The 24450-nt window shown below is 38.5% G+C and overlaps 4 protein-coding genes and 1 pseudogene across 8 annotated transcripts; 3 read left to right on the top strand and 2 right to left on the bottom strand.

Moving 5' to 3' along the window:
- Positions 1–57: 57 nt before the first annotated feature.
- On the bottom strand, positions 58–3916 carry LOC108047909 (GILT-like protein 1). Its single transcript, XM_017128326.2, has 4 exons — positions 3699–3916; positions 1182–1316; positions 746–1105; positions 58–470 (listed from the first exon to the last, which is right to left on the bottom strand). The coding sequence occupies exons 1-4, from the start codon at positions 3768–3770 to the stop codon at positions 288–290; spliced, it is 750 nt and encodes a 249-aa protein (XP_016983815.1). The 5' UTR covers positions 3771–3916; the 3' UTR covers positions 58–287.
- Positions 3788–5231, bottom strand: LOC108047885 (annotated as a pseudogene).
- Positions 5232–6316: 1085 nt separating this feature from the next.
- On the top strand, positions 6317–8995 carry LOC108047884 (hematopoietic lineage cell-specific protein). Of its 2 annotated transcripts, none has more exons than XM_017128293.2 (4): positions 6317–6478; positions 6650–6860; positions 6918–7321; positions 7378–8995. In XM_017128293.2, the coding sequence occupies exons 2-4, from the start codon at positions 6694–6696 to the stop codon at positions 8442–8444; spliced, it is 1638 nt and encodes a 545-aa protein (XP_016983782.1). In that variant the 5' UTR covers positions 6317–6478; positions 6650–6693; the 3' UTR covers positions 8445–8995. The 2 variants fall into 2 exon arrangements, with proteins under 2 accessions (XP_016983782.1, XP_016983781.1); XM_017128292.2 differs by having other exon boundaries at positions 6647–6860.
- Positions 8996–10137: 1142 nt separating this feature from the next.
- Positions 10138–21253, top strand: LOC108047883 (protein Malvolio). 4 transcript variants are annotated; one of them, XM_017128291.2, is made up of 12 exons: positions 10138–10239; positions 14116–14308; positions 14369–14553; positions 14607–14771; positions 14841–14979; positions 15727–15882; positions 15942–16100; positions 16165–16610; positions 16671–16786; positions 16857–16948; positions 17152–17222; positions 20370–21253. In XM_017128291.2, the coding sequence occupies exons 2-12, from the start codon at positions 14117–14119 to the stop codon at positions 20431–20433; spliced, it is 1785 nt and encodes a 594-aa protein (XP_016983780.1). In that variant the 5' UTR covers positions 10138–10239; position 14116; the 3' UTR covers positions 20434–21253. The 4 variants fall into 4 exon arrangements, with proteins under 4 accessions (XP_016983780.1, XP_016983776.1, XP_016983779.1 ...); XM_017128287.2 differs by lacking the exon at positions 20370–21253 and adding an exon at positions 18940–19295; XM_017128290.2 differs by lacking the exon at positions 20370–21253 and adding an exon at positions 18650–18922.
- A 368-nt stretch (positions 21254–21621) lies between these two features.
- Positions 21622–24399, top strand: LOC108047850. The gene is made up of 6 exons (XM_017128212.2): positions 21622–21690; positions 21743–22226; positions 22286–22469; positions 23279–23345; positions 23405–23891; positions 24028–24399. Exons 1-6 carry the CDS (start codon positions 21633–21635, stop codon positions 24239–24241), a joined length of 1494 nt encoding a protein of 497 aa, XP_016983701.2. The 5' UTR covers positions 21622–21632; the 3' UTR covers positions 24242–24399.
- The last annotated feature ends 51 nt before the right edge of the window (positions 24400–24450 follow it).

Below are 24450 nucleotides of genomic sequence, written 5' to 3'. Positions count from 1 at the left end.
CAACTTAGATGTAAATGCAATCTGAAAGCTATTAAACAAATAAAAGAACAAACACACTAAGTTTTTTATTTTTAACTTTATTAAAATGTTACATTTGAATCAGCTCTGGAAAAACTAATTTGATCTCTGATACACATATTCTAGCTGCGGACGGCTTGAGTTTCAATTGGCCTAAAAGCATACCAATAAAAAGTTAAGGAATAAAACAATGCACAAGATCTTGAGATTCGCGATTGCCAGAGTTGTGAGAATAGTTGGAAGAGTTTTGTGGGAAAATCAGAGACAGCTTAGTAGAAGGCGCGGATAAACCAAAGACCCAGCAGGGAGCCAAGGACGGCGCTTACGCTGGCCAAGGATGAAGTGGCTCCATTGTGCTGGTTGCAGATGCGGGGCTGCGGGGCGGATACGTATTTGCAGATGGTGCCAATAAAGTTCACCTGGGCGCGTTCATTAACATTCTTGTCGAATTGCTGCAATCAGAAAACAAATTTATATTTTAGTAATTGCAAAAATATTTTAGAGAAATTTGGGTACACTAGTTTACCCCATTACTATTTTATAGGTAGAGAAATGTGCGTTTAAAAATTCTCTTTGTGAAAAATATCATAATTTCTAAAAAATATGTAATAAATTTAAGTGTCTTCTTTGACCAAACAGCGGGGTAATCAGTATTTTCTTACTCGAAATATCACAAGAGGTCAACATTTCCATTAATTTATTTCTTAATCTACTGCAAATTACTAACCTCGTTGAATAGAATGGTGGGCACGCTGGTCAGCGGCTCCTTGAGTCGCTTGGTGGTTTCACCGGCCTTACGGAGGAGGTTGCTGCCCTCGGTGGAGTTGGCGCAGGTCTTGATGTTCTCCCAGCTGTTGATGTGGTTCTCCGAGGCACACCGCTGGCCGGGATAGACGTTGTCCGGGAAGTTCTTGCCCGCCTTCATCAGGCAGTTAATGAAGTCTAACGTGAGGGACTCGCGGGTGAATTCCACCTCGTAGGAGTTGGCCTGTATGTGTTCGATGGCGCAGGCATGCACCTTGTTGCCATAGCACTCGTTCGGACCGTGGTGGCATGTGAACGTCACCTCGGAGCCCTGGGTGAAGAACTGGGGAAGGAGCAGGGAAACGAGCCATGCAAATGAGCCATTGTCCTACCGATATTTGGGGCCGGAGGCCACTCACCTGAGACTTTCCGAACGGCACGAAGGTGAGTTCCACCATATCGCGCAGCTCTCCCTTCGCCGCCGGGTACAACTGCTCCGTAATGAACTTGGCGCTGTCCGGACACAAGGACTCGTAGTAGATGGAGATGGGTACCTGCAAAATGGAACAAACATGTGGTAAAATATGTAATTTAATTTTTTAGAAGATTTCAAAATCTATTTTGATTATTTCGATTATACTAATATATAGGTATAATGGGAAAGTTTATAGTAAAATGTTTCTATTTTTGAATAATATAATTTACTTTATTTAAATTTATAGAAATAACATACAAATCATAAACTGTAATATATTTCAACTGCTAACTCATTTTTTCTGATGAGGAAATGGGTGCACTCGTTTAAATTTTGATTGAGGGTGCATTTTCTAATTTGCATTTTTCGAGTGTGCAGCCAAGCTGAGCCATGCAAATCACATGCGGCTGAATGGACAGGGTCCAAATATTGTTACTCTTTGTTTATCAATTGGGGACAACAGCCACATGCTCCAATCAACAAGCCAAAATATTGTTGAGCTTGAACCGGTATGCATACGATAGTAATAGATAAAGAAAATAAATGTATAAGGTATCTAATAAATCTGGAGGTAATTCAAAATGTAGATTTAATAGCTTATCATAAAAAAACAATAAATTGTATTTTATAATTTAAATACAAATAATTGCCCAAATGTTTTATATTTTCGTTTCCATATTTGTGTTCTTTTAGTAATTAACTGGTGCCTACAGCACATTGCTATATGAATAGGGGTTTAAACACGTGTTTTGATATCTCTTGTTTACTCCCCCAATTTAATTGAATTTCAAAATGTCGCAATTTTTATTCAACAAAATTTATAAAAGAAGGCGAAAAGGTCGATTTCAGCGTTATTTCTGTTATTCATGAATGAATACGGGTTTAAACATGTACTTTGATATCTCTTGTTTACTCTCCCAATTTAATTGAATTTCAAAATGACACAAAATTTATTAAACAAAATTTCTAAGACAAGGCGTTATGTCTGTTATTCATCAAACTTTGTCAGTTGGTCTCACAATCTTCTTAGGGGATTACTTTTAAAACTAGTATTTTCCAGTAAACAAGCTACGATTAAGTTTTAATAAAGTATTCTATGTTTTAGGGTCTTCAAAAGTTTTTAATTCCAACGTTCGTGCTTGTGACAAAACTGTTTATTTATGGGTCAGCACCTGATCTACGTTAGCTTGGTGGTTAAACAAACAAATTATACTAGTTTATTGTAATTTTAGTTGATTATTTTAGTTCAAATTACAACTGAGTATAGATAAATCTGAACAAATTGATGCAACCCCGATCCCAGCAGAAAAAAAATACATTTTATTCTAATCGTTGTATACAGCTCGTGACTAATGCGCAAACGACTAAACAATTGAAAATGCTTGGGCAAAATAAATAAAATCATCACAAATGTGTACGGGCGTTTATATACACGAATGCAAATTGTTTGTGCTGGAGTTGAAGTTATATAAAAGCTGCTGACACATCGATGGAAGTAGCTGCCATTCTTCTCGATCTAAACAACAACAGAAGCGGCCACCACTCAGTAAATATGTATGTATGTATCATATCAAGGTGCACAGAAAAAAATTTATTAAGATCTTGGAAGAGATATAAAATATATTTAAATATATAAGCAGTGATGTGAGTAATTCTGTGCAAGGTAAATGGAATCAATGTATCAAATAACCTATTGAACGAACAATTTAAAGACATTATCTTTAATTTCGTGTTTCTAGAAAATAAAATATTTAGTCCAGAGTTTTAAAGTAAAGTAATTATTACCTATTCAATGCGAATAATTTTATGGTATTTTTTGTTTGAAATTAGATTACTAAGTCTATATGTAGCTATATAAGTTATGCTAGTAATTTTAGTGTATTGATAATATATTTTTTTTTTTACTTGTTTGGGTAAGGTCTGTAATAATATCGTCTTGTAATTGCAAACATTGTTTTAGTTTATCATATTCTTGATTTTTTTTTTTTTAAGTCATTAGGTTTATTTAAAAGACTTTATTCGAGTCTATGTGTGTATCTCTATAATTTGTTCTTTGTGCAGAATGAAGTTGCAGTTGGGTTCCCGCTATGAGAAACCGAAACTGGTCTCAGAACCGGTTCTTGTACCCAAATGAAAATAACAACAGAGCAACAGGGCGCTCTTTGGCTTATTTATAATGTCAACTATGCTCTATGCTTTTCCAGTGCGGCATTTTCCGACTTGGCAGCAGTTCGTTAAACTCTCGAAATGCCACTTGTTGCTGCTACAAAAAGGGTGCAGCTCTTCAGTGGATCGGTTTTTTCATATGCTATTTAGTTTTTCAATTTAATCACGTATTTACGTCTAGATGGTAAATGCTATTTTTTCGGCGCCCCTGACACACTTTGCTGTTGTGTAATGATTTAAGCAATGATTTCTGTGTATGTCATTTTGTAGGTTTTTTCCTAAGCCGGTAACTCACCTTAGCCGCACTATAAGCCGAGGCAATGAAACAGCTCATCAGGAGGCACACCACAGCGATTTTGTGACTCATATTCTGGCTTCTTGTTGTTCTGAGACTTTTGAAATTATTTCCTTTTGTTATATATGTATATATGTGGTTATATATATATATATATATGTCTGAACACCTTAAGAGCGGCAGTCGTGATGCGAGCGGTTTGGCGGATAAACGCGAACTGTTGTTTGTTAGAGAGAGCTTGGCGTGGAAGACCCCCAGTCCCCCAGCGGATTTCCAGACTGGAACGGCAGCGGCAGAGAAAGAGACCTGCCTGCACATTTTGGGCTGGGCTTGATAGGTCGTACGTGTGCACATCAATATTCCAGACTCTCGATCGAGTTTTATTCCAGTCAGAGATGGAGTTCACAATTTAAGCTAAGTATATCAGGAGATATTTTTAACATCTTTGAATCCGATCTTATTTCTGGCTTATGTATATAGTTGTATCTTATTTGTGATGTAGTAAACCGATTATATTTAATCTAAAAAAAACTTTCTAAGGTCGGCTGTATTACGCTTTATAAGCAATAAGGTTATGAAGATATACGAAAAATTATAAGATTTTCAAATAAATTCAAAATTCTATAATGAAATAACTTAAAGACTGTATTAAATTTAGTTGATTGTTATAAATCAAAAATATTTTTTGCGCCCCCTTTATTCGTTTCAAGAAGATAGGTTTTTCAAATCGGAAATAATTTTGTCTAAAATTTTTGAAATTAAAAATTCTGCTCAATGTTTAAGAGGAAAAAAAAGAAAAGAAATTTTACTGTTCATCTTTAATTTAATTATTTGATTTTTTTTGATTCCATAAGAATGTTCTTAGCTATTCCTTACAAAACCTCCGAATATTTTTGTTTCAAACTTTCGGCACCTGGGGAAATCAACCCTTACAGGCCGTCCGCCCACATAAAAAGTGGTCTAGAGTACAGTTGCGTGATTTTTTATAAATAATGGAATTACAGATTAACATGCACATGTCCTGGGACGTTGAAATCCCTGTTCTTTAGTCGCGAAACCGAAATCCCTTGGCTATGAAATCCTTGCGTGCCTCCAGAATCTCATCCTGAAGTTCCTTGGCGGCCTCGACACAGTCGTTAAAAGTGAGAGTTCTATATAGAACTGTCCAAACGGAATAGATCTGAGGGTACAATCATAATAATTAGTAACAGGTGTTATCAGCGGCTTTGTTATCAAGAACTTACGCCGAAAATCACGAAAAGTAGAAGAGGCAGAAGTTGAATGTGCAGAAAATACTTGTTTGTAAATTGCGTTTGCACTGTTCCCAAACAAATTGAAAGATAGGGCACTGCAAATAGCTATGCGTAAAATAGCCAGCGTTGTAGGTTCGTCATATTTAAATTATATTGATTAATAAATCCAAAACAAAATTATACACGTAAACCATAGAGTAAGAAACTATATTCAGAAACTATATTAAGAAATTATTTTTACTCTATGTGAATACTATGGCTTTTTGCGCTCCAACCTCCGATTTTATACTGGCGCTCTCTCGTTGGAAAGTGATTGGAAGCGAAAAGCCGGCGATTGAGATCCAAAAGAGCGGGAGAGTGTTTATTTGTGGGGTTGAGAGGTTTCTAGAGGGAGTGAAAAGTAACGTAAAAATTCAAATATTTAATGGTTGGTAACAATTAATAGATTAATAGATTGGGCCTTATAAAAACACCTGTGCCTCTTAAGAGTGGCGAGAACTAATATGATTCACCATTGGAAGCTGTTGAGACATCAACTATGACGAAAAGGCAATATGGGAGTACAAATATTTGCACAGTGATAATAATGACTTTGTGAAATATAAATTGATTACGTCTTTTATTTCAAAATAAAGCATTAGTGATGCATATGTAGATATGTGAATACAAAAGCATGGTTTAAGCAAAGGTTTACTCACTTAGAAACTAAAAAAATTGATATAGTTTGACATTCCTGAATAAATTGTTAATAATGTAAAAGGAACTAATATTTGTTTGAATATGTAAAATTACCAAAGAACAAAGGAAACGAATTAAAATTAAATATGAATTTATAATTTGTTGTTTATATTCGTTCAGAAAAAAATTCAGAAAGTCGAAAAGGATGAAGAGAAATTCAAAATATGTATTTGCGTTTTGGGTAAAGCCCAAATAAAATAAAATATTACTGAACCAAATATATTGACATTAAAACGAATATATGAATGTTCATGTCTTTTACGGCTGTATTCTTTGTGTAACATACAATAGGGCGTATAGGTATAGATACTACTGTACAATTTCAGTGTAAGTCCAAAATATTTGTAACGGCTAAAATTCAAATAATTTCCTATAATTTGCTCGATATATTTTTGATTAGTGTTTTTGCAAAGAATCGGTTTTGTGTATCCAGCTATGTTTGATTTCCAGTGGAGTATTAGCTAACCGGAATGCTTTGGATATAACGATACTATAACCAGTGCTGCCCATTTTTCAACCGAAAAACACTAGATCATTTGGGGTATTCATATTTGAAAAATAAAATAGTATAAAAAGTATATTTATATATACTGTCGGCTTTAGTATATTCGTTTTACTTTTTTGCGGTCGGTGTGACCAGTGTGATTTCAGCTTTGTTGTTTCCCGTTTGATGGTTTTGTCTTTATGAATCAATTGCTTGGACCCCTTTCTCCGCCCAGAAATTTAAAGACATTAGAAAGCTCCAGCACTACCAATTCAGCAGTTTCCATTGCAGTTCGTCACCGGGAAGTGAGTATATACCTCCATCGCGCCACAGGCGCCTTACTCTCGATCCGGCGTCGGCCCCTCCCTTCTTCGGTGTTTTGTTACTTGTTATCTTGGCCACGAATCGGATGAGGAGCGCCCCAAAAAACCTGCCCCGACCACTCACACTCGTTATGGTGTTTATCTACCCAGCAGATAAGAATAAGCGAGTAGACAGTAACCAGAAGCACGTAAACAGAATGTGGAAGGCAAGTGCCGGTCACCAGATCCAAGCCTCCAGTGCCGCCTCCGCCGAGGACGATGACTGGGAGACGGATCCGGACTTCGTGAACGATGTCAGCGAGCAGGAACAGCGCTGGGGATCGAAGACCATCGACGGCAGCGGTCGCACCGCCGGCACTATAGAGTGAGTCACCGATTTTCTGATGAATTTCAATCTCAGGTTCATTGTTTCCAATTGTAGCATGGACAAGCTGCGCGAAGAGACGGAGCAGGCCGATCTGGACAAGAAGAAGCAGCTGCTGAAGGATCAAAACGCTGGATACGGCTACGGTGGCAAATTTGGCGTCGAAAAGGACCGTATGGACAAGTCGGCCGTGGGCCATGACTACCAGGGCAAGGTGGTCAAGCACGCTTCGCAGAAGGACTACAGCGATGGATTCGGGGGAAAGTTCGGCGTGCAGGAGGATCGCAGGGACAAGTCAGCCGTGGGCTGGGACCACATCGAGAAGGTGGAAAAGCACGCCTCCCAGAAGGACTACGCCACTGGTTTTGGAGGCAAGTTCGGCGTGCAGTCGGATCGTGTGGACAAATCGGCCGTGGGCTGGGATCATATCGAGAAGGTGGAGAAGCACGAGTCCCAGAAGGGTAAGCTACCTTATGAACGAGGTATTTCCATAACTTTTCATAACTAACCTTCACAGATTACTCCAAGGGCTTTGGGGGCAAGTTTGGCGTACAGGAGGATCGCAAGGACAAGTCCGCCGTGGGCTGGGACCACATCGAGGCCCCGCAGAAGCATGCCAGTCAGGTTGATCACAAGGTCAAGCCCGTGATCGAAGGAGCCAAGCCATCTAATCTGCGCGCCAAGTTTGAGAACCTGGCCAAGAACTCCGAGGAGGAGTCGCGTAAGCGGGCAGAGGAGCAGAAACGCCTCCGCGAGGCCAAGGACAAGAGGGATCGCGAGGAGGCTGCCAAGAAGACAGTGGCTGAGAACACTCCCCGTACCTCGACGGACACGCCCCCGCCCAAGGGCAGTAGAGCGGCCATCCAGACAGGTCGGACTGGAGGCATTGGCAACGCCATCAGTGCATTTAACCAGATGCAGTCGCCTGTATCGGAGACTCCACCGGCACGCAAGGAACCCATAGTCATTCCCAAGGCGCAGCCTGTAAAAGTAGAAGTGAAAGAAGAGCCGGCTGCAACTCCAGCTCCAGTGGAGGCTGTTGCTGCACCTTCTCCTGAGCCAGAGCCAGCACCAGTGGCCAAGGTTGTAGCTCCGCCACCGGATGTTGTGCCCCAGATTGAGGTGGAAACCGTGGACACTCCTCCCAGAAGCGAGCCACCATCTCCAGTACACGTGCCAACGCCCCAAGTCCAACCCGAGCCCCAACCACAAGCCGATCCTGAGCCAGTAGCCGAAGAGGAGCCGCTGTACCAGAACCAGGCCGAGATTAAGGCCGCCTCTCCGCTGCCACCCACGAACGGAGGGGTTCCCGAAGCAGTCGCTCCCAGTGCCGGAGCAAACGCATCCGATGAGGCCATCTATGCAAACTCGGACAATCTGGCCGACTACCTGGAGGACACCGGCACACATGCTATTGCCCTTTACGATTACCAGGCTGCGGACGACGACGAGATATCCTTCGATCCGGATGACGTAATCACCCACATCGAAAAGATTGACGATGGCTGGTGGAGGGGATTGTGCAAGAACCGCTACGGACTCTTCCCTGCAAACTATGTGCAGGTGGTGGGGCAGAATTCCTAAATGTTTCCAATTGAAATTCACGATAGAACAAAATCAAATTGTATTTACTTACTAACGAAAACGATAATACTGATGTTGGATTATAAAACCGATACGCTACTAACCCATACATTTCGCATGCCCCATTCCCATCTTGTTTCCCTTCCTATCCTTCCAAATTATGTGCAACGAACGGCTAGAGTTTGAAATTATTATTGTCATTTGTTATACTAGCATTTTAACCAATCGAGGTATTCCATATTTTATATATCATTTACTGCATTTTACATTCTTTGTATTTAACACGTATATTTTGCCAAGAAAATATGCCAAACTATTTATGTTTCACTTCAGCGATTTGTGGGCAAAACTTAGATAATGCTCATTTCACATTTTATACGTTAGTTATGAAGTTTAATGTGACAAGTAACTATTTTGATCTTTTTAAATTGTATAAAGTCTACGAGAGTTTCCCGCGTCAGGTGAGATCTAATGTTGAAGACAGTCACAACAAAAAGTCTGCTCTTTTGATAAAGAAATACATAAATAATAAAGTTAATTAAAAACTAAAAGGGTTTTTACATTAGGCCTAAGATATATTTGAATCACACAAATCTCATCACAGACATACATATGTGGGACAGACATTTATTGTTGATAACATGTGGAAAACCGTTTTTGATTTATTTCTAAAATGATTTATTTTACAACTTAGTTATTTAATTAGTGTGGAGTCTGGATTTTGTATTGTTGGAGTCATTTGCTTCAATTTGTATTTAAAAGTCTGATTAAATCATTTAATTGATTGGTCCCAAGGGAAAACCTAAAGAAAAACTTTTTGGTGGTGGGGCAACTTTTGATATATGAAATTAATTAAATGACTCATCCTGGAAATTGAGTTACTTGGGCAGGAAGTTCTACCCCATGGGACCGCAGAGGATCTAACATTTTGTATATGATAAGAACCTACTACATTTCGCTCTAAAATGGGGTAGGACTGTCAAGGCCTTTCTTTAAAGGAACGTGTTTCTTATCAGCCGCTTACCAAACGCAGTTTAATCTGGAAGTGTATGAAAAGTTACATACATGAACCCACCGCCATGAATCATGGTATGGTGATACATAAGTATATATGTACATATATGGGTTCGACAAAGAAAGAGAACTTTGCATTGTGCTGATTTATCAGTAAAAAAACATAAGTTGTAAATTTGAACGACAACCCAAAAGAAGCGGCGACTTGATAAGTTTTTCGTGATTATTGCAGACGGATGGCAATCGGAAGAATTGCCAGACAAAATCAAGATATAGGTGATAAAGTTGATTTATAAATTTAATTTCAAGGGGTATTACGATAAAGTGTGCGTGTTGGTTGCAACGTGGAGAAAATTGAAGTTTGATTGTCCGTTAAATGGAACTCTATACCCACACGACTAAAGGTAGCCATAACCTGTGGTTAGTGATAAGAGAAAGGGGGAAAAAAAGAGAGAAATTGGCGAAGTCGTTTGACAAACCGGTATTTGAAATGTCAAATTTAAATCTTAGGCGGTATTTGTGGCCACTCAAAAGAATTCTGAGGCATTATCAAAAAATCCCCTTCTCTCTCACTCTCTCTTTGTCTCCCACGCGCTCTCTCCCGCTCTGTGGCTGCTATCAGTAAGTGAACTCGAATAAATAGACGGCTACTGCTAAATGCTATAGTCACTCGAAAACTTCAGTTTGGCCCATAAACTACTGAAGTGCCAGGTGCTGCCAGATTTTGGCAAAACGAAGAGAGTGAGAGAAGGTTGCCACATCGGCGGAAGAAATTGTGCGTGTAAGTGTGCGTGAAAAGAAAGCAGCTGGTGCCCGAATCACAAATATTGCGAGGAAAATTAATAAACAAAGAGCAGCGCTCGGGGGCGAGCACAAATTGCCTGTACGCTCGTCAATTGCCGTTAACTAAGTCAAGAATTGGCAGTCGAAGTGGCCTCCTCTTCAAATTTGTTGTCGCTATTGTTTCTTTGTCGTGCCGTCCAACGTCACCGAATTCGTAAATTGGTCCGCGAGAAAAAGCTCGGAAAATGCATTAAAAAGCAGTAATAAGTGTCAAGTCGCCGCTTCTTTGTGTTCTGAGTGATATAATAAAAGCGAGCGCTTCAATTAGTTATCCCCACAGCTGCAAGTAAGCCACATTTAATTGTAGGAAGTGGTGCTAGCCCATGTTATCCAATAATTTACATCTCCATCAATATTTCGTGTTTTTACCCGTGCGTGTGTGAGTGTGCGCAGGTGTGTGCTAATAACAAAAACGTGCGCTCTCTCTCTATTTTTCCCAAAACTCCCCCTCTCTTTCCTTAACCGGCAAAGTGAATGATATATTATTGTTAAGATTAGTTCTCAACCGTAAAAGCAATTGTTTCGCACTTTTAAATCCTCTGACAATGGCTTAGTTGCCTACATGCAATTTCGTTTTATTGCCTGCGCATTTCCATAAAAAACAATTTTAAGAACCCAACAGACAGCATATAATTACAGTTTAAAAAACAAACGAATTAACAATCTGCTGCTGATAAGTAAGCTCTTCTATTTTCGAATTACTGTTATCTTTGTTTAGAATTATGTTCTGTTTTGTTGCCAAGTGTTTTTTTTTGCTGCTACAAATTAATTTGTTTATTTACGCTGACTGCGCAAAATGGTACGCAGTTTTAAATATATTTTCTCGAAATAAACAGAATTTTTGTCAACGCAAATGGGTAATATGGACACTCAATAGACCTTAAATTGTAGCAGATTTGGGTTTTTTTTGCTTTAAAATTATTAAAATTTACGGAATCTGATTTGGTACTAAAATGGTAGACGAACACGTAGCTGATTATGTGCTTATCGACTTGAATTCTGTTTTGGGGGCGTGGGTATTGCCATACAACTGGGTAAACAGAGCGTGATGCGACATATGTACATATATAATGTTCCAATGAACTAGACACCTTTCGTCGATTCGTTACACTTTGCCTCAAAAAAGTTGCACCTAGCAATAGGCACAATTAAAGCTCCATTAATGGCGCCTTGATTTGGCCAACTCGCTTGCCATATACTATAAACCCGATTAAATGCCACATCTAAGTAGACATCGCCCGATGCTCTCGGGCTCTTTGTCTTTGTTTTGCTCCGTTCCGTCCGTCATCGATGAAGCGATGTGGAAAGCCTTATAGCAGATATATAGCATCAGTGGGGCAGCAGCGCTTGTCAAGGTGAGCCACTTGGCGCTTTTTTTTAACAATACATATGGTTTTGAAGAGCTCTTGGTTGCTCAAGCATCCCGTACAAAATGCACTTGTAATTTGTTTTTATCAAATAAACGGAACCCAAAAATTCATAACGATCTGCAGGTCAATAGTCTCGTAGTTATTTTTTTGGTTATTTTAATAAGCCATATCTAAATGATTGCTTTATGCAAATGTGTTTGTACAATAAATATTCGCTGTGGTAAATTGCATAAAGGAATTTCAATTACTGGACTGTTGTGCGCACATACAGTGGCTCACAGCTTATTTGACCCACACCTAATTTTCAACATTAAACAGGTATAACTCATGAACCATAAGAGAGTACTGGATAAAAATAAAACGCAGAAATTAAGCTCTGTATTTTAACTTTTATTTAAGAATTATGTTTTTAAATTATTTTTCTAGCAAGGAACTTATTAATTAAACTATAAAAACTAAAATAACTGCCTTTTATCAATGTCACAGCTTATTTGACCCAGTTCATCAAATTAATTTTAAAAGATTAAGCACTAAAAATGATTTTTTAACTTTTAGTATTTGGTATGTCCGCCCTTTTTGGTCCAACAATCGACTTCAGTCGATTGGGAATAGATTCGACCAATTTTTTGAGGTTCCTGGGGACTGATTTTGGCCCATTCTTCGAGCAAAGCCGTTTTTTAGGTCATTTTGATTGGAAATTTTGCTGCTCCCGATATTTTCCCGCAAAGCCCACAAATTCTCAATAACATTAAAATCTGGAGACCAGGCTGGAGATTTCATTATATTCGGGACAATTATAAATGAGCCAATATTGACATAATTCCCTACTTATGCTTTGGGTCATTGTCTTGATAGAACCAAAACCCTGTTTTATTCCCAGATTTCTCAGCACTTTGGAGTAAATTGACTCCTAAATGGATATTAAGATAAACATTTTTATTCATTATGCTTTCAATAAATTTTAGGTTTCCGACTCCTGCTGCGGACTTACAGGCCCAAACCATAACGTGTCCGCCGTCATGCTTAACGGTGGGTTTTAGATGTTTGTCCTGCAGCTCTGTCATTGGCTTTACGACATAGCTAAGAACGTCCTCGGACCAAAAATATTAAATTTTGACTCATCAGCGAAAATGACGTAATATTTTTGGGTCTAAATGCTCCATAGGCGCTAAAGCCAATACAGAGCTGCAGGACAAAGTGCATCTAAAACCACCCACCGTTAAGCATGGTGGCGGACACGTTATGGTTTGGGCCTGTAAGTCCGCAGCAGGAGTCGGAAACCTAAAATTTATTGAAAGCATAATGAATAAAAATGTTTATCTTAATATCCTTTAGAATAATTTACTCCAAAGTGCTGAGAAATTGGGAATAAAACAGGGTTTTGGTTCTACCAAGACAATGACCCAAAGCACAAGTAGGGTATTATTCAATATTGGCTGGATATAATTGTCCCGATATAATGAAACCTCCAGCTCAGTCACCCGATTTTAATGTTATTGAGAATTTGTGGGCTTTGCGGGACTAAAAATTCGGGAGCGCAAAATTTCCAATAAAAATGACTTGAAAACGGCTTTACTCGAAGAATGGGCCAAAATCACCCCAGGAACCTCAAAAAATTGGTCGAATCTATTCCCAATCGACTGAAATGGTTGTGTACCAAAAGGGCGGTCATACCAAATACTAAAAGTTAAAAAATATTTTTATGCAATTTTTTAAAATTAATTTGATGAACTGGGTCAAATAAGCTGTGACGTTGAAAAGCAGTATTTTTAGTTTTTATTGTCTTAAATCAAAATAATCCTTACAAAAATAAATAAATGAAAACATATTTTTGAAGTTAAAACAACAGTTAACCTTTCTGCGTCTTATTTTTATGCGTATCTCTTATGGTTCAGGAGTTATACCTGTTTAATGTTGAAAATTAGGTGTGGGTCAAATAAGCTGTGAGCCACTGTATGTATATATGAGTCATAAACCTATGTTTTATTTCCTCATAAAAGGCTTACGAGTTAATATAAGAACAAAGTATGGAATTTCTATTATGGATGCGTTATCAATTTTTCCTGCAAATGCTTCTTGAATTATTTTTGTTTCTAGTTTATTTTTTTTCCGCTCGTTTTGGGAAAATACAAAACGTGTTACTTTGACTTTGGATGAAATTTTATTTATTTGAAGTATAATATTTGCATGTCGAATGCCAAAAAGTTATATGGTTCAGAAATTTCAATCTTATATAGCGTGAAATCGATTTATTTTTTGTTTGCATTTTTATAATGCTAATTGAGCTGAAATCACATGGAAATGTTCAATTAAATGGAAATTGTGAGAATTATTAGCAAGTGAAACAATCGTACAGAAAATACAGATTAACATAGAACAGTCGGTGGAGGGCAGTGAGCAGAAATAGGAGCATGTGTATAATCTAATTTATTTATCCATTGCAGCATGTCTTCAAATGAGGCCTACCACAGGAATAACGAGCAGACCGCTGGAGGCGATGGCCCGGGTGGCAGTCAGCGGAGCAGCCATCTCCACCACCAACAGATACTCAACGAGACGACCTATCTGAAACCCGCCGCCAAGCAGGCCTACTTCAGCGATGAGAAGGTCCTCATACCCGATGATGAACGCACAAATGTGAGTTTAACTTAAATAACCAAATTGGGCAAACTTAAACCGATACCTTATACTCTGCAGGTGGTTTTCAGCTTTCGCAAGCTGTGGGCCTTCACGGGACCCGGTTTTCTCATGTCCATCGCATATTTGGATCCCGGCAACATCGAATCCGATATGCAGTCTGGTGCGGCAGCGAAGTACAAGATCTTGTGGGTCTTGCTCTGGGCCACTGTCTTGGGTCTACTAATGCAACGCTTGGCTGCAAGGTGAGTGGGTCTCAACGTTCCCCCAAACAAATTAAAAATGATTGCCCTTTCAGGCTGGGTGTGGTGACAGGTCTGCATCTGGCCGAGATGTGCTACAGACAGTACAAGCGTCTGCCACGTTGGATCCTCTGGATAATGATAGAGATAGCTATTATTGGCTCCGACATGCAGGAGGTTATTGGCACGGCCATCGCCATATACTTGCTGTCCAATAAAGTGTAAGCAAATCTATTGCGAGTAATATGTGAATACCCGGTACTCATTCCGTTTTTCCCCCTGCTTTGTAGAGTGCCTTTGTGGGGCGGCGTTCTGATCACCATTGTCGACACGTTCACGTTCCTGTTTCTGGACAAATACGGTTTACGCAAGCTGGAGTTCCTGTTTGGTTCCCTCATCACCATCATGGCTGTCTCATTTGGCTATCAAGTATGTTCAAAACGACTTAAAAAACAAGTACTCAAATTTATTTTTAAAAGCAATCCCCAAAAACAGCGAAAATTCCCCTAGCTTTGCGCCATAAAGTAGTCATGAGAATAAATTGCCAGACGTGAGTGCAAATACAATTTGTTTAAACAATTGTGCCCAAACGTAATTGAAAAGAACTCAACAGTATTCTTGTTATGCCTCGTCAAAGGGTTATAAATTGCACATTTTCATTTGGTAGGGGTATTTTCGTAATATTACTAATTTGTTGAAGCCAGCCCTTAAGCAAACTTCATTTACTCTTAAATTTACGACAGCGTCATGTTTACAGCCCAGATAATAAGCAAGTGTACTTGAGCTGTCTGCCCCAGTCAGAGACCCAGATGATTAGATAAGTTGCACTTGCACATTTTAAAGAGGCTATGAGCAGGGGGTTCTGGGACATTATCTGCCGCTGGCCAAGCACATGATGCTGCCGGAAATGACAAACAATTCCATGTGGGATAAAGAATGCCAGACCTTATCAGTTTGATTATACAATGCTGAATTTTACAATTATCCATTGGGGGTTTTCTGCGATTAGTAAAATGGAAACCAATGTAAATATATAAACTCTGGGGATACTGGGAGTTTTTTCACAAATAAGTAAATTGTTTCCGTCATCCCTTTATAAAATAATGAGATAGCCTAGGCGACTTCGCTTTTATCACGAAACTATTTACTAATTTTTTATTGCTCATTTTATTTTAGTATATTGTGTCAGCCCCCAATCAAGGAGAGGTTCTTGAGGGGATGTTTGTGCCCTGGTGCTCTGATTGCAATTCGAACGTGCTGCTGCAGGCGGTGGGCGTAGTGGGTGCTGTTATTATGCCCCACAATCTCTATCTCCATTCGGCCTTGGTTAAGGTAAGAATCCCACATATTTCATACAATTTTTGTTTAAATAACTACGCTTTCCCTCACAGTCCCGCGATATAGATCGCCGCCAGCCTAAAAAAGTAAGCGAGGCGAATTTCTACTTCTTCATTGAGGCCTCCGTAGCTCTTTTTGTGTCCTTTATCATTAATCTGTTTGTGGTGGCTGTGTTTGCGCACGGCATGTATGGTAAAACGAACAAAGATGTGGTGAGTAGAGGATCTTGAGATACAATTGATTTAAAACTAAGGGTTACCTTTTTGTATTCACTAGCTTGATGTATGTACCAACAAGTCAATGTACGAAGATGCCAAAATGTCATTCGTGGACAATCAGAATGGAACTGCCATAATCGATGCAGATCTGTACAAGGGTGGACTCTTCCTTGGTTGCACCTTTGGTGCTGTGGCCATGTACATTTGGGGGGTTGGCATTCTGGCTGCGGGTCAGAGCTCTACCATGACCGGCACCTATGCGGGTCAGTTCTCCATGGAGGGATTCCTCAATCTGCAATGGCCGCGCTGGTGTCGCGTGCTGGTCACTCGCTGCATTGCCATTATTCCCACCTTCTGTTTGGCCATGTTCAGCAAGATGGAAGATTTGACCAGCATGAACGACATCCTAAACGCGGTGATGTCGCTCCAACTGCCATTCGCTGCCATACCCACCATCGCATTCACCTCGAGTGCCGCCATTATGGGCGAGTTTGTCAATGGATTGTGAGTGATATAAAACGTTTAATTGATTCTCGGGCAATCTTTAATTTTCTGTGTTTACAGGGGCAACAAAATCGTTTCTATACTTCTGACCATTGTGGTGATTGGCGTTAATTTGTACTTTGTCGTAGTGCAGGTGGAGAACATGGAAATAAAAGGCGGTTTGCTGGCCCTAGTCTGTGAGTAGTCAATTGTTCCTTTTATTTTATCCTGATGCTAATAGATTCCCTTTTCTCTATCTAATTGCAGGTATATTTGCCATTCTATATTTACTCTTTAACCTATACCTTGTGATACACATGGCCGCTTGCATGGGCAATCAGCGCCTGGTGAACAGTAGGGTGAGCATTTGGGCCACTTATCAAGAGGGATTAGCAAATCACAAGTTAGGCGACTGTTTTGACACTTTTTAAAGCATCACTGATACCGACATCAATGGACTGACTTTATCAATTTACGTGACTGACCACATATGGTTCTTGGGGGTTTTGCAGGGCTTATGCCTACTTCATCTACTGGTACTCAAGGTATTTTCTATTTACAGTGGGTTCAGCGCTTCGTGTTGCCGAGCCAGAACAGCTTTTCGATAAAGAACGCCAACTCGACGTATGCCAGGTATGTTCCAGATTGAATTCACCCAACCACATCACCATCCAAACCACACTCAACTGCACAAACTGTCTCAATCTGCATATCCTTCTTTAGTAGCTATCTCTCCTAATCTTTAGCTTGTGATTAAGTTTCTTCTTGCACTGTTCTTCAACTGAATTGGCTTTACTACTTCTAATTTATCCTAATCCTATCCCATCTGTAAGCTCTAAACCTCTACCTCTACTAATTTACATCTGGTTACGATCTCTGAACCGAAACTAAACTCCCAAAACATATCTTGCTATGCTCTCTTCTCTCAATTCTTCACAGTGATGTAACCTTAGTTGTAGGCGATTCTGCTACTAACACGGTGAAAGGTCTCGATACCGTCTCGGAGAAAGTGCCTAACTGAATCATCCAAGTGACTCATTCAGGCCAGACTCCCCCACACACACCTTTGTGATATTAACACTAAATCACACGCTTAACACTACTAACAAGTACCTAGTAAAGCTCTACGAAACCCTTAGAATTTTTAAGGCATGCCTTTAGGGAACCTACGTTTGTAAATAGAAAGCATTTACCCATCAACGATGGGGTCCTATAGATAGTAAGAGTGTCTCTGGTAAGTCCACTGATTGCTTTATCGAGCAATGGGTATTATGTACTTATAAGGCTTTGGCGCTTAGCATGTTAAATAAAGTTGCATTTATCACTAAGTATTACTTGAAAAGTCTTTCAATTTATTGGTAATTGGTATTTTTGATAAATGGAAAATAATCGGAATTGAAAGGATTTACTACACAAAAGATAACTACGTATGAAACGTAAAGAAAAATTCAACATTCTTTAATCGCAATTTTAATCTATAGAGCTTAACATTTTTATGACTTAGTTATAATACACCATAGACTATTTTAAGTTAATTTTTTAAATGGGCATTAAAACACTTTGGGCGTGGATCATTTATCATCTTAACATCACTAAAATATTCAAAAATACTTCAAATTTGTGGCTAATTTTCAAATAATATTGTCTCATGACATTTCTTTTTTATTATATGTACTCGGAAACCCTGTACTCTCTGTAACTGTCTGTGTGTTTCACCACTGTCCCTCTTTATCCGAACTATCTTATACACCATACACCCTACTCTTATACTTGGTGTCGACTATACGACTGGATTGATTGATATTTCCCGTTTCCCATTCATTTGTGTCTAATTGAAATGTGCGAAACAAATACACAAAACAACAACTACTACAAAAACAACCAACCTTTTCAAATTGACACACACAAAAACAATTTTAAACTCGAACACACACGTGCACAACGACCACAAAATTTTATTTTCTTTTTATGTGGAAATGGATTTTTTGGCATTGATACAAACGAATTGAAATTACTTTTCGAAACATTTTATCAAATTTATTCCAAATTGATTTTTGAAGAATGGCGCATAATATGCAAAATTTCAATGCAAAACATAATCGAAGGCAAAACGAAAACGAGACTAATTGAGTTTGCCAAATTTCAATCGATTAGAGAACGCGTGCCATGACCATTGAAATAAATAAAAATCCATTTTTTTCACTTGACTTTAAATATCATGGCCGAAATGTGCCAAGCCCAAAATTGTGCTGGTCAAAACTTATTTTCTTTTTTTGCTTGGGGCCTCATCAACGTGAACGAACTACTACCACATCAATTCTGGATTGGATCCTGCAAATAATGTACATAGCGAGCTGACACTTAACGATAATGGAATCGCAAGAAACTCCATTCCAAATCCAAATCAGAATCTCACCCAACGAAACGAATTAAGATAGTCTTAAGTCAAATTTCGTCAGATTTCCTAAATCGATTGTAAAATTTCAAATTCGCGCCCAACTTTATGTAAATGTTGTAAAGAATTTAGGGTAATAAGTTCTGCACTATAAGTATTTCCCTATAGATGTTATTTTTAGATTATTTGTAGTCGAATTGTACGTACTAATCTTCTGAAAACATTATGTTGATATTAGAAGCTTTGTATAAATCATTGTTATTTTATGTAGACATATTTATTAACTCTAGAAATAAATAAATTTCACAAAACTTTCCACTTTCCTTTCCAGACAATAAAAATTCAAATTTCGTTTTTGTGTTTGCCGGTGGTTTTTTACTTTGTTTGCTTTTAACTTGTTTGTTTACGTGTGAATTTTAATGTTTTTGATATTTCATGAGGTGATTTTTTCTGTATGTTTTGGCTAACCTTGTATGAATTGTGAACTTAAGTTTACGTTCAATATTTTCATTTAATTTTTGTCGATTAGATAATTTAGTCATTATTAAGGGACAATTTTAGCAGATATGGCATTCAAACTATAAGAAATTTAAGTAAAACCAGGCGAACTTCTAAAAATTAAAAAAAAATTAGTAGAGGTTTAAACACAAGTATCTTTTTTTGTATTCAAAATTTAAAAAGTTTTTCAAAGAAAGCAATCAAAAAAGATCTACTCTTTTTAAAATAGGGAAAGCTTCTTGTTGTAATATTTTGCTTTTTTTATGAGCATACACAATATTTTCATAATCAATTTATAATTACTTTGAATGCTAACACTATTGATTTATTATTTAAGTACTAATCGCAAACCATAACTACTACTATTTTTTGAGATACTGTCACTTATTTGATTTCATCCATACTTTACAGACGACAAAAGTAAATCGAGTTATATGAGTATATATTATTTTTCTATTAATTTTCGGATCTTTAAGAGCTATATGATAAAATCGTGCTATTTAAAAAAACTTTACTCGTATTTCTGTAGTCGTAAGAAATTACTATCTTGGCGTAAATGCGTTTATGTTTGAAATTAAATTCTATGAATTGAAATAAAAAGAAGGCTTTTTGAAATATTTGTCTATTTAGCCTTAAAACTGAGAGACTAGCTTGCGTGGATCAACTCGTTAAGTGTTGTTGTTAAAGAATTTGCAAACTTTCTGAATTTATATACAAATTTGGTGAACTAGGAAGGGCATGCTTGTACATTTAAAATAAATAAATATTTAATTTTAACTTACTTTTGCATTGACGAGGGACTTGCACTTAAAACAACATCATATACACCCATCATTGTACATCAATCATCAATCATTTATACAATTTTTCCACAACTTTCCTTGCAGGATTGCCACGAGTGCCGAAAACGAGGTGGAGGCCGTTGACGGTATGGACGGTGAGGATGCGTAGCCATTACTGTGCTGCACTGATTCCGATGGCAGTGAGGAGGTTTGTTTCACGAACAGCAACAACAACGAGGTCGGCTGTCCAAGCAGCAATGTAAACGGAACTGGGGGGCAGCACGTCATCCTCAGCTAGCGGTGGCGTTCCAATTGGCTCCGTGAATGCCGCCGGCGTAACAAACTACTCGACAACGGACACAATGTGGCAGATTTTTCTACGACCAGGTCGAGTTCCGATTCGGTCTGGCTGGCGTGGAATGGATTGGCGTCCGTTGTTGCTTCGGGTATTCTTTTTTAAGGGGTCCTCCCAGAGGACCTTGGATCAGTGCAACACAATAACTAAATTCTAATTTGAATGCAAACCAAAAATGGATAATGAACACTACTTACTAAAAAGCGCAGAGAGACAAAAAACAAAATCCATGAGATCGTCGAAATTAGCACTAATCGAAAGCACTTTTAATTAAAGCAAATAGTTATAAAGTCTATTAATAATAAGGCTGTGAAATTAACTGAGCGTAAATCGAACCACATCAATTATCAAAATAGGTTCAAATCTGCCTGTAAAATTTATATCATTTTGTGTCTCTTTTATTGAATGTGTGTGAGTAATTATTTATCAAATGTTTTAAAAAAGACACTTTGTACTTTGTATTTATTTTGTACTGTTTATCCTAAGAACTTCTTCATTAAAGCTGCACTTTTTAATGTAAACTAAAGGTCCAGAGGAGTCCATTATCTCCTAGCTAGCTACATACAAATATTTTAAAAATTGTTGTGTACAAAAATTGCTATAAATAAAGATTTGTATTATAATAAGAAACAAATTTGGTAATGGGTTTTATTATGAAAAACAAGTTTTACGTCAATATCGGCACATATCTAAGCCCATTGAAAACGTGTTGCAAACCACCTTAACGTTTAGTTGTAATTAAAACCCTCCAGTGTAATGACCGATTAACTGACTGAAAGTGAAAATTATAGCCCGAAACGGTTAATGAGGTAATCACTAAATCGTTCTATCTACATAAAGTGAGGTGACAGGTGTGGGCGTCGATATATACTATATCTATTCACTCAAGTTTCTATTATTCGATTTGCATTTGCATGTAACTGCCAATTATTAGCTGGCGCTAATGGCCTATAAAAGCGAATAGTTAGTCGGAAGCTCATCCATTAATTATCTGACACCTAACCCGAATCGAAATGAGCTTAACCCTATTTATTTGTAGTCTGTGGATGGCTCTCGCACTGGGACAACTGCGTAAGTGGAAGGATATTATTTGAATAGCCCAATTCATTTGTATTACCTGTAGCTCCTGAGATTGAAAAATGTAAGGCTGGTGATTCAGTCTGCATAGCGGAAACTGTGACGCGCATTTTACGATTGTATCCCAAGGGTCTGCCCTCCATTGGATTGGATGCACTCGATTCGATTGGATTTGATAATGTGATCGTTAGTCGTGTGGAACCAGATGGCCCATCAACATTGGACTTGAGATTCCATAACTTAACCGTAAGGGGATTCGCAGACTCTACAGTGGCGGAGACAAAGGGATTCGATGCTGATTTGCCTCGAACTCTGGAGTTCAGTGGCTGGATTCCATTGCTCAAACTGGATGGGTTTTACGAGATGCATGGCAGTCTGCTGACGATGCCCATCCAGGGAATGGGCCAGGCCCAGGTGGAGGTCAAGGAGTGCCGCTTTCGCTGCAAGGTGAGGGCAGTGGAGCAACTGCGAGAAGATGGCAAACGATATGCCGAGATAGCCAAGGTCAAGTGCTTGCTGGAGGTGCAGGGGTAAGATTAAATATATTTTTAGTGAATCCCTTTTGAATTTAGTGATTCTTCCTGATCAGCATGTATCTGAATTTTGAAAATCTTTTCAATAATCCGGACTTGAGCGATGCCATGAACGGGGTGGCCAACACCAAGTGGCTGGATATTTGGCATACCCTTCGCAAGGGTATCACATCGGCAGTGGATCAACTGGTCGAATCGATTCTAAAGCGAGTGGCTAACAATTTGCCTTATGATGATTTCTATAGAGCTTAGAAATTTTAGACCTATTGTTGTTATAGGCATCGAATTATTATTTGTAATTTTTAGGTTTTACAGTTTTTTTGTAGAAATTATTTGGTCTTATATTTCTAAACCAAAAACCCAGTTTTTAAAATTAAATTTTCTATAAATATTATTTAGTTTGTATTTCTTAGAAAGCCAAAATAAAATATATTCACTTCATGCTGTTAATGTTATTTTTTATGTTGAACCAGAAGCCAGAGAAATCCTGATACTAAGATTATAACATTTATATAATTTGTTATCTAATGTTTTTTTAACTGACTAATTTGTTCTAGTAAGGGATACTAAATATCATTCAGGTGTGGTGAAAGCTCAAAACCCAGAAGCTTTTCAGCTTAGCTCTTATTTTAAAATGAGAGGTCGATCGAGCAACGCTAATATAAAGCAGTAAATTATTTTATTACAGCACTGGGAATAATCGTAATAAAATTGATTTAGGTTGCCAAGATATACATTTAAATATATATTATACATGTATATATATTGATTTCTGTCTTCTACGCAATATATAGGTTAATCTGTTTCAGGAAGAACATTCATAAAGTATGCACTTTATATCCTGACTACTTAAGATATGCATTTTTTCTCAGTGATTATATAGACAACACGTTATGATAATAGCAGTTGCTTAGATTTCCTTATGAATGTTCCACCATAACAACAAATCTGTTTTAATCATCGAGTAGTTGCAATCGGCTAAGCAAGTGCATCGGTCAACTGAGAGCTTTGCGTAATTTGTGGAGGATTCATTTTCATTCTGGTTTGAGATGCGATTTCTGGCCTACGTGGTTATCAGCCTTCAGCTATACGTTGGACTGCTGTGTCAGAGTTTGCGTGGGTGCTTTAAAGGGGATATCCTTATCAGAATCGGTGAATTAACAACTCTTCCACAGCCGCAAAGGTGAAGAAGTGCCACTACGGCGATGGCAAGTGCCTGGTGGAGTCGGCCAATGCCCTGTTAAGGAACTACCCAAAAGGCATACCCGAGGTCAATCTGAAGCCCTTTAATGTGGTGCCCGTGCGGGACTGGCTGCTGGTCAACGATTCCCAGGTGGGTGGGGCCTGGTACTTCTTCGAGCTACTCAACCAGATAAACTACGGCTTCGAGAACACCACCATCACGGAGATTCGGGGCTTCGACCGGGATCCCACCTCCACCAAGATCGAAATTCACGGAAAGATTCCCCGACTTGTCTACAAGGGCGACTATCTGGCCAAGGGTCGGATGCTCTGGTTCGTGGACATAAACTCACACGGGACCTCGGAGTCAGATTTTCTCAATTTCCGGTTCGATCTTACGTTAAAAGTGCGAATCGAGTACAGGAACAATAAGAGATACCTTAAGATTTATGAGCTGGTCCCCAATATAAGGCTCGACAGGTGAGTTAATTCATTCAATTGAAACTACTTTATCTAAAAATGTATCTTGACACACAACAGTACATTTTTAAAAGCATTTAAAGCAAACTACCATTTGAGCAATTTTTATAATACAAGATTTATGCTCCAACAACAGGTGGATAATGTGGCTGGACAATTTCTTTCCGGATAACTACGACCTGACCATAGCAATCAACAATCTATTTAACCGGAACTGGGTAGAGTTCTGGAACGAAATGGAGCCGAGCATCCTGCGATTGTTCGAAACCGTCTTCCTCAGCATGGTCGAGGATCTGTTCGAAAAAGTACCTTATGATGATCTGTTCCTAGCCGATGAAGACTCAAACTAGACTTATGCTAAGTAGTATTAACTTAAACATAGTTGGTAGTAAGAATAGCATAGGGTAACAAATTTTCTCTGAAAATGTTTTGTATAAATTAGCCGTAGCTCACCTTTTAACTCCCCACAGTTAATATGTTAAAAAAATACACCATTTTGAAGGGGAAACTGGTTTTCGATTTGTACACATTCCTACCAGGTTTGTTGGCCTTAGAAAAC

The sequence above is a fragment of the Drosophila rhopaloa genome, unplaced genomic scaffold, assembly GCF_018152115.1.
Source record: "Drosophila rhopaloa isolate 14029-0021.01 unplaced genomic scaffold, ASM1815211v1 contig_178, whole genome shotgun sequence".
NCBI classification, from domain to species: Eukaryota; Metazoa; Arthropoda; class Insecta; order Diptera; family Drosophilidae; genus Drosophila; species Drosophila rhopaloa.
This window is presented reverse-complemented; position numbering and strand designations above follow the sequence as displayed.

What these genes read in the sequence shown, in the direction of transcription:
- LOC108047850 (XM_017128212.2), top strand. Translation starts at nt 21,633, where the DNA reads ATGAGCTTAACCCTATTTATTTGTAGTCTGTGGATGGCTCTCGCACTG. An exon ending in TCTCGCACTGGGACAACTGC is followed by an intron (nt 21,691 to 21,742) that starts GTAAGTGGAAGG and finishes TATTACCTGTAG; the next exon opens with CTCCTGAGATTGAAAAATGT. An exon ending in TGCTTGCTGGAGGTGCAGGG is followed by an intron (nt 22,227 to 22,285) that starts GTAAGATTAAAT and finishes CTTCCTGATCAG; the next exon opens with CATGTATCTGAATTTTGAAA.
- LOC108047884 (XM_017128293.2), top strand. Translation starts at nt 6,694, where the DNA reads ATGTGGAAGGCAAGTGCCGGTCACCAGATCCAAGCCTCCAGTGCCGCC. An exon ending in CGCACCGCCGGCACTATAGA is followed by an intron (nt 6,861 to 6,917) that starts GTGAGTCACCGA and finishes TTCCAATTGTAG; the next exon opens with CATGGACAAGCTGCGCGAAG. An exon ending in GAAGCACGAGTCCCAGAAGG is followed by an intron (nt 7,322 to 7,377) that starts GTAAGCTACCTT and finishes TAACCTTCACAG; the next exon opens with ATTACTCCAAGGGCTTTGGG.
- LOC108047883 (XM_017128287.2), top strand. Translation starts at nt 14,117, where the DNA reads ATGTCTTCAAATGAGGCCTACCACAGGAATAACGAGCAGACCGCTGGA. An exon ending in CGGTTTGCTGGCCCTAGTCT is followed by an intron (nt 16,787 to 16,856) that starts GTGAGTAGTCAA and finishes ATCTAATTGCAG; the next exon opens with GTATATTTGCCATTCTATAT. An exon ending in AGCGCCTGGTGAACAGTAGG is followed by an intron (nt 16,949 to 17,151) that starts GTGAGCATTTGG and finishes TTCTATTTACAG; the next exon opens with TGGGTTCAGCGCTTCGTGTT.
- LOC108047909 (XM_017128326.2), bottom strand. Translation starts at nt 3,770, where the DNA reads ATGAGTCACAAAATCGCTGTGGTGTGCCTCCTGATGAGCTGTTTCATT. An exon ending in TGCCGTTCGGAAAGTCTCAG is followed by an intron (nt 1,106 to 1,181) that starts GTGAGTGGCCTC and finishes CTCCTTCCCCAG; the next exon opens with TTCTTCACCCAGGGCTCCGA. An exon ending in CCACCATTCTATTCAACGAG is followed by an intron (nt 471 to 745) that starts GTTAGTAATTTG and finishes TTCTGATTGCAG; the next exon opens with CAATTCGACAAGAATGTTAA.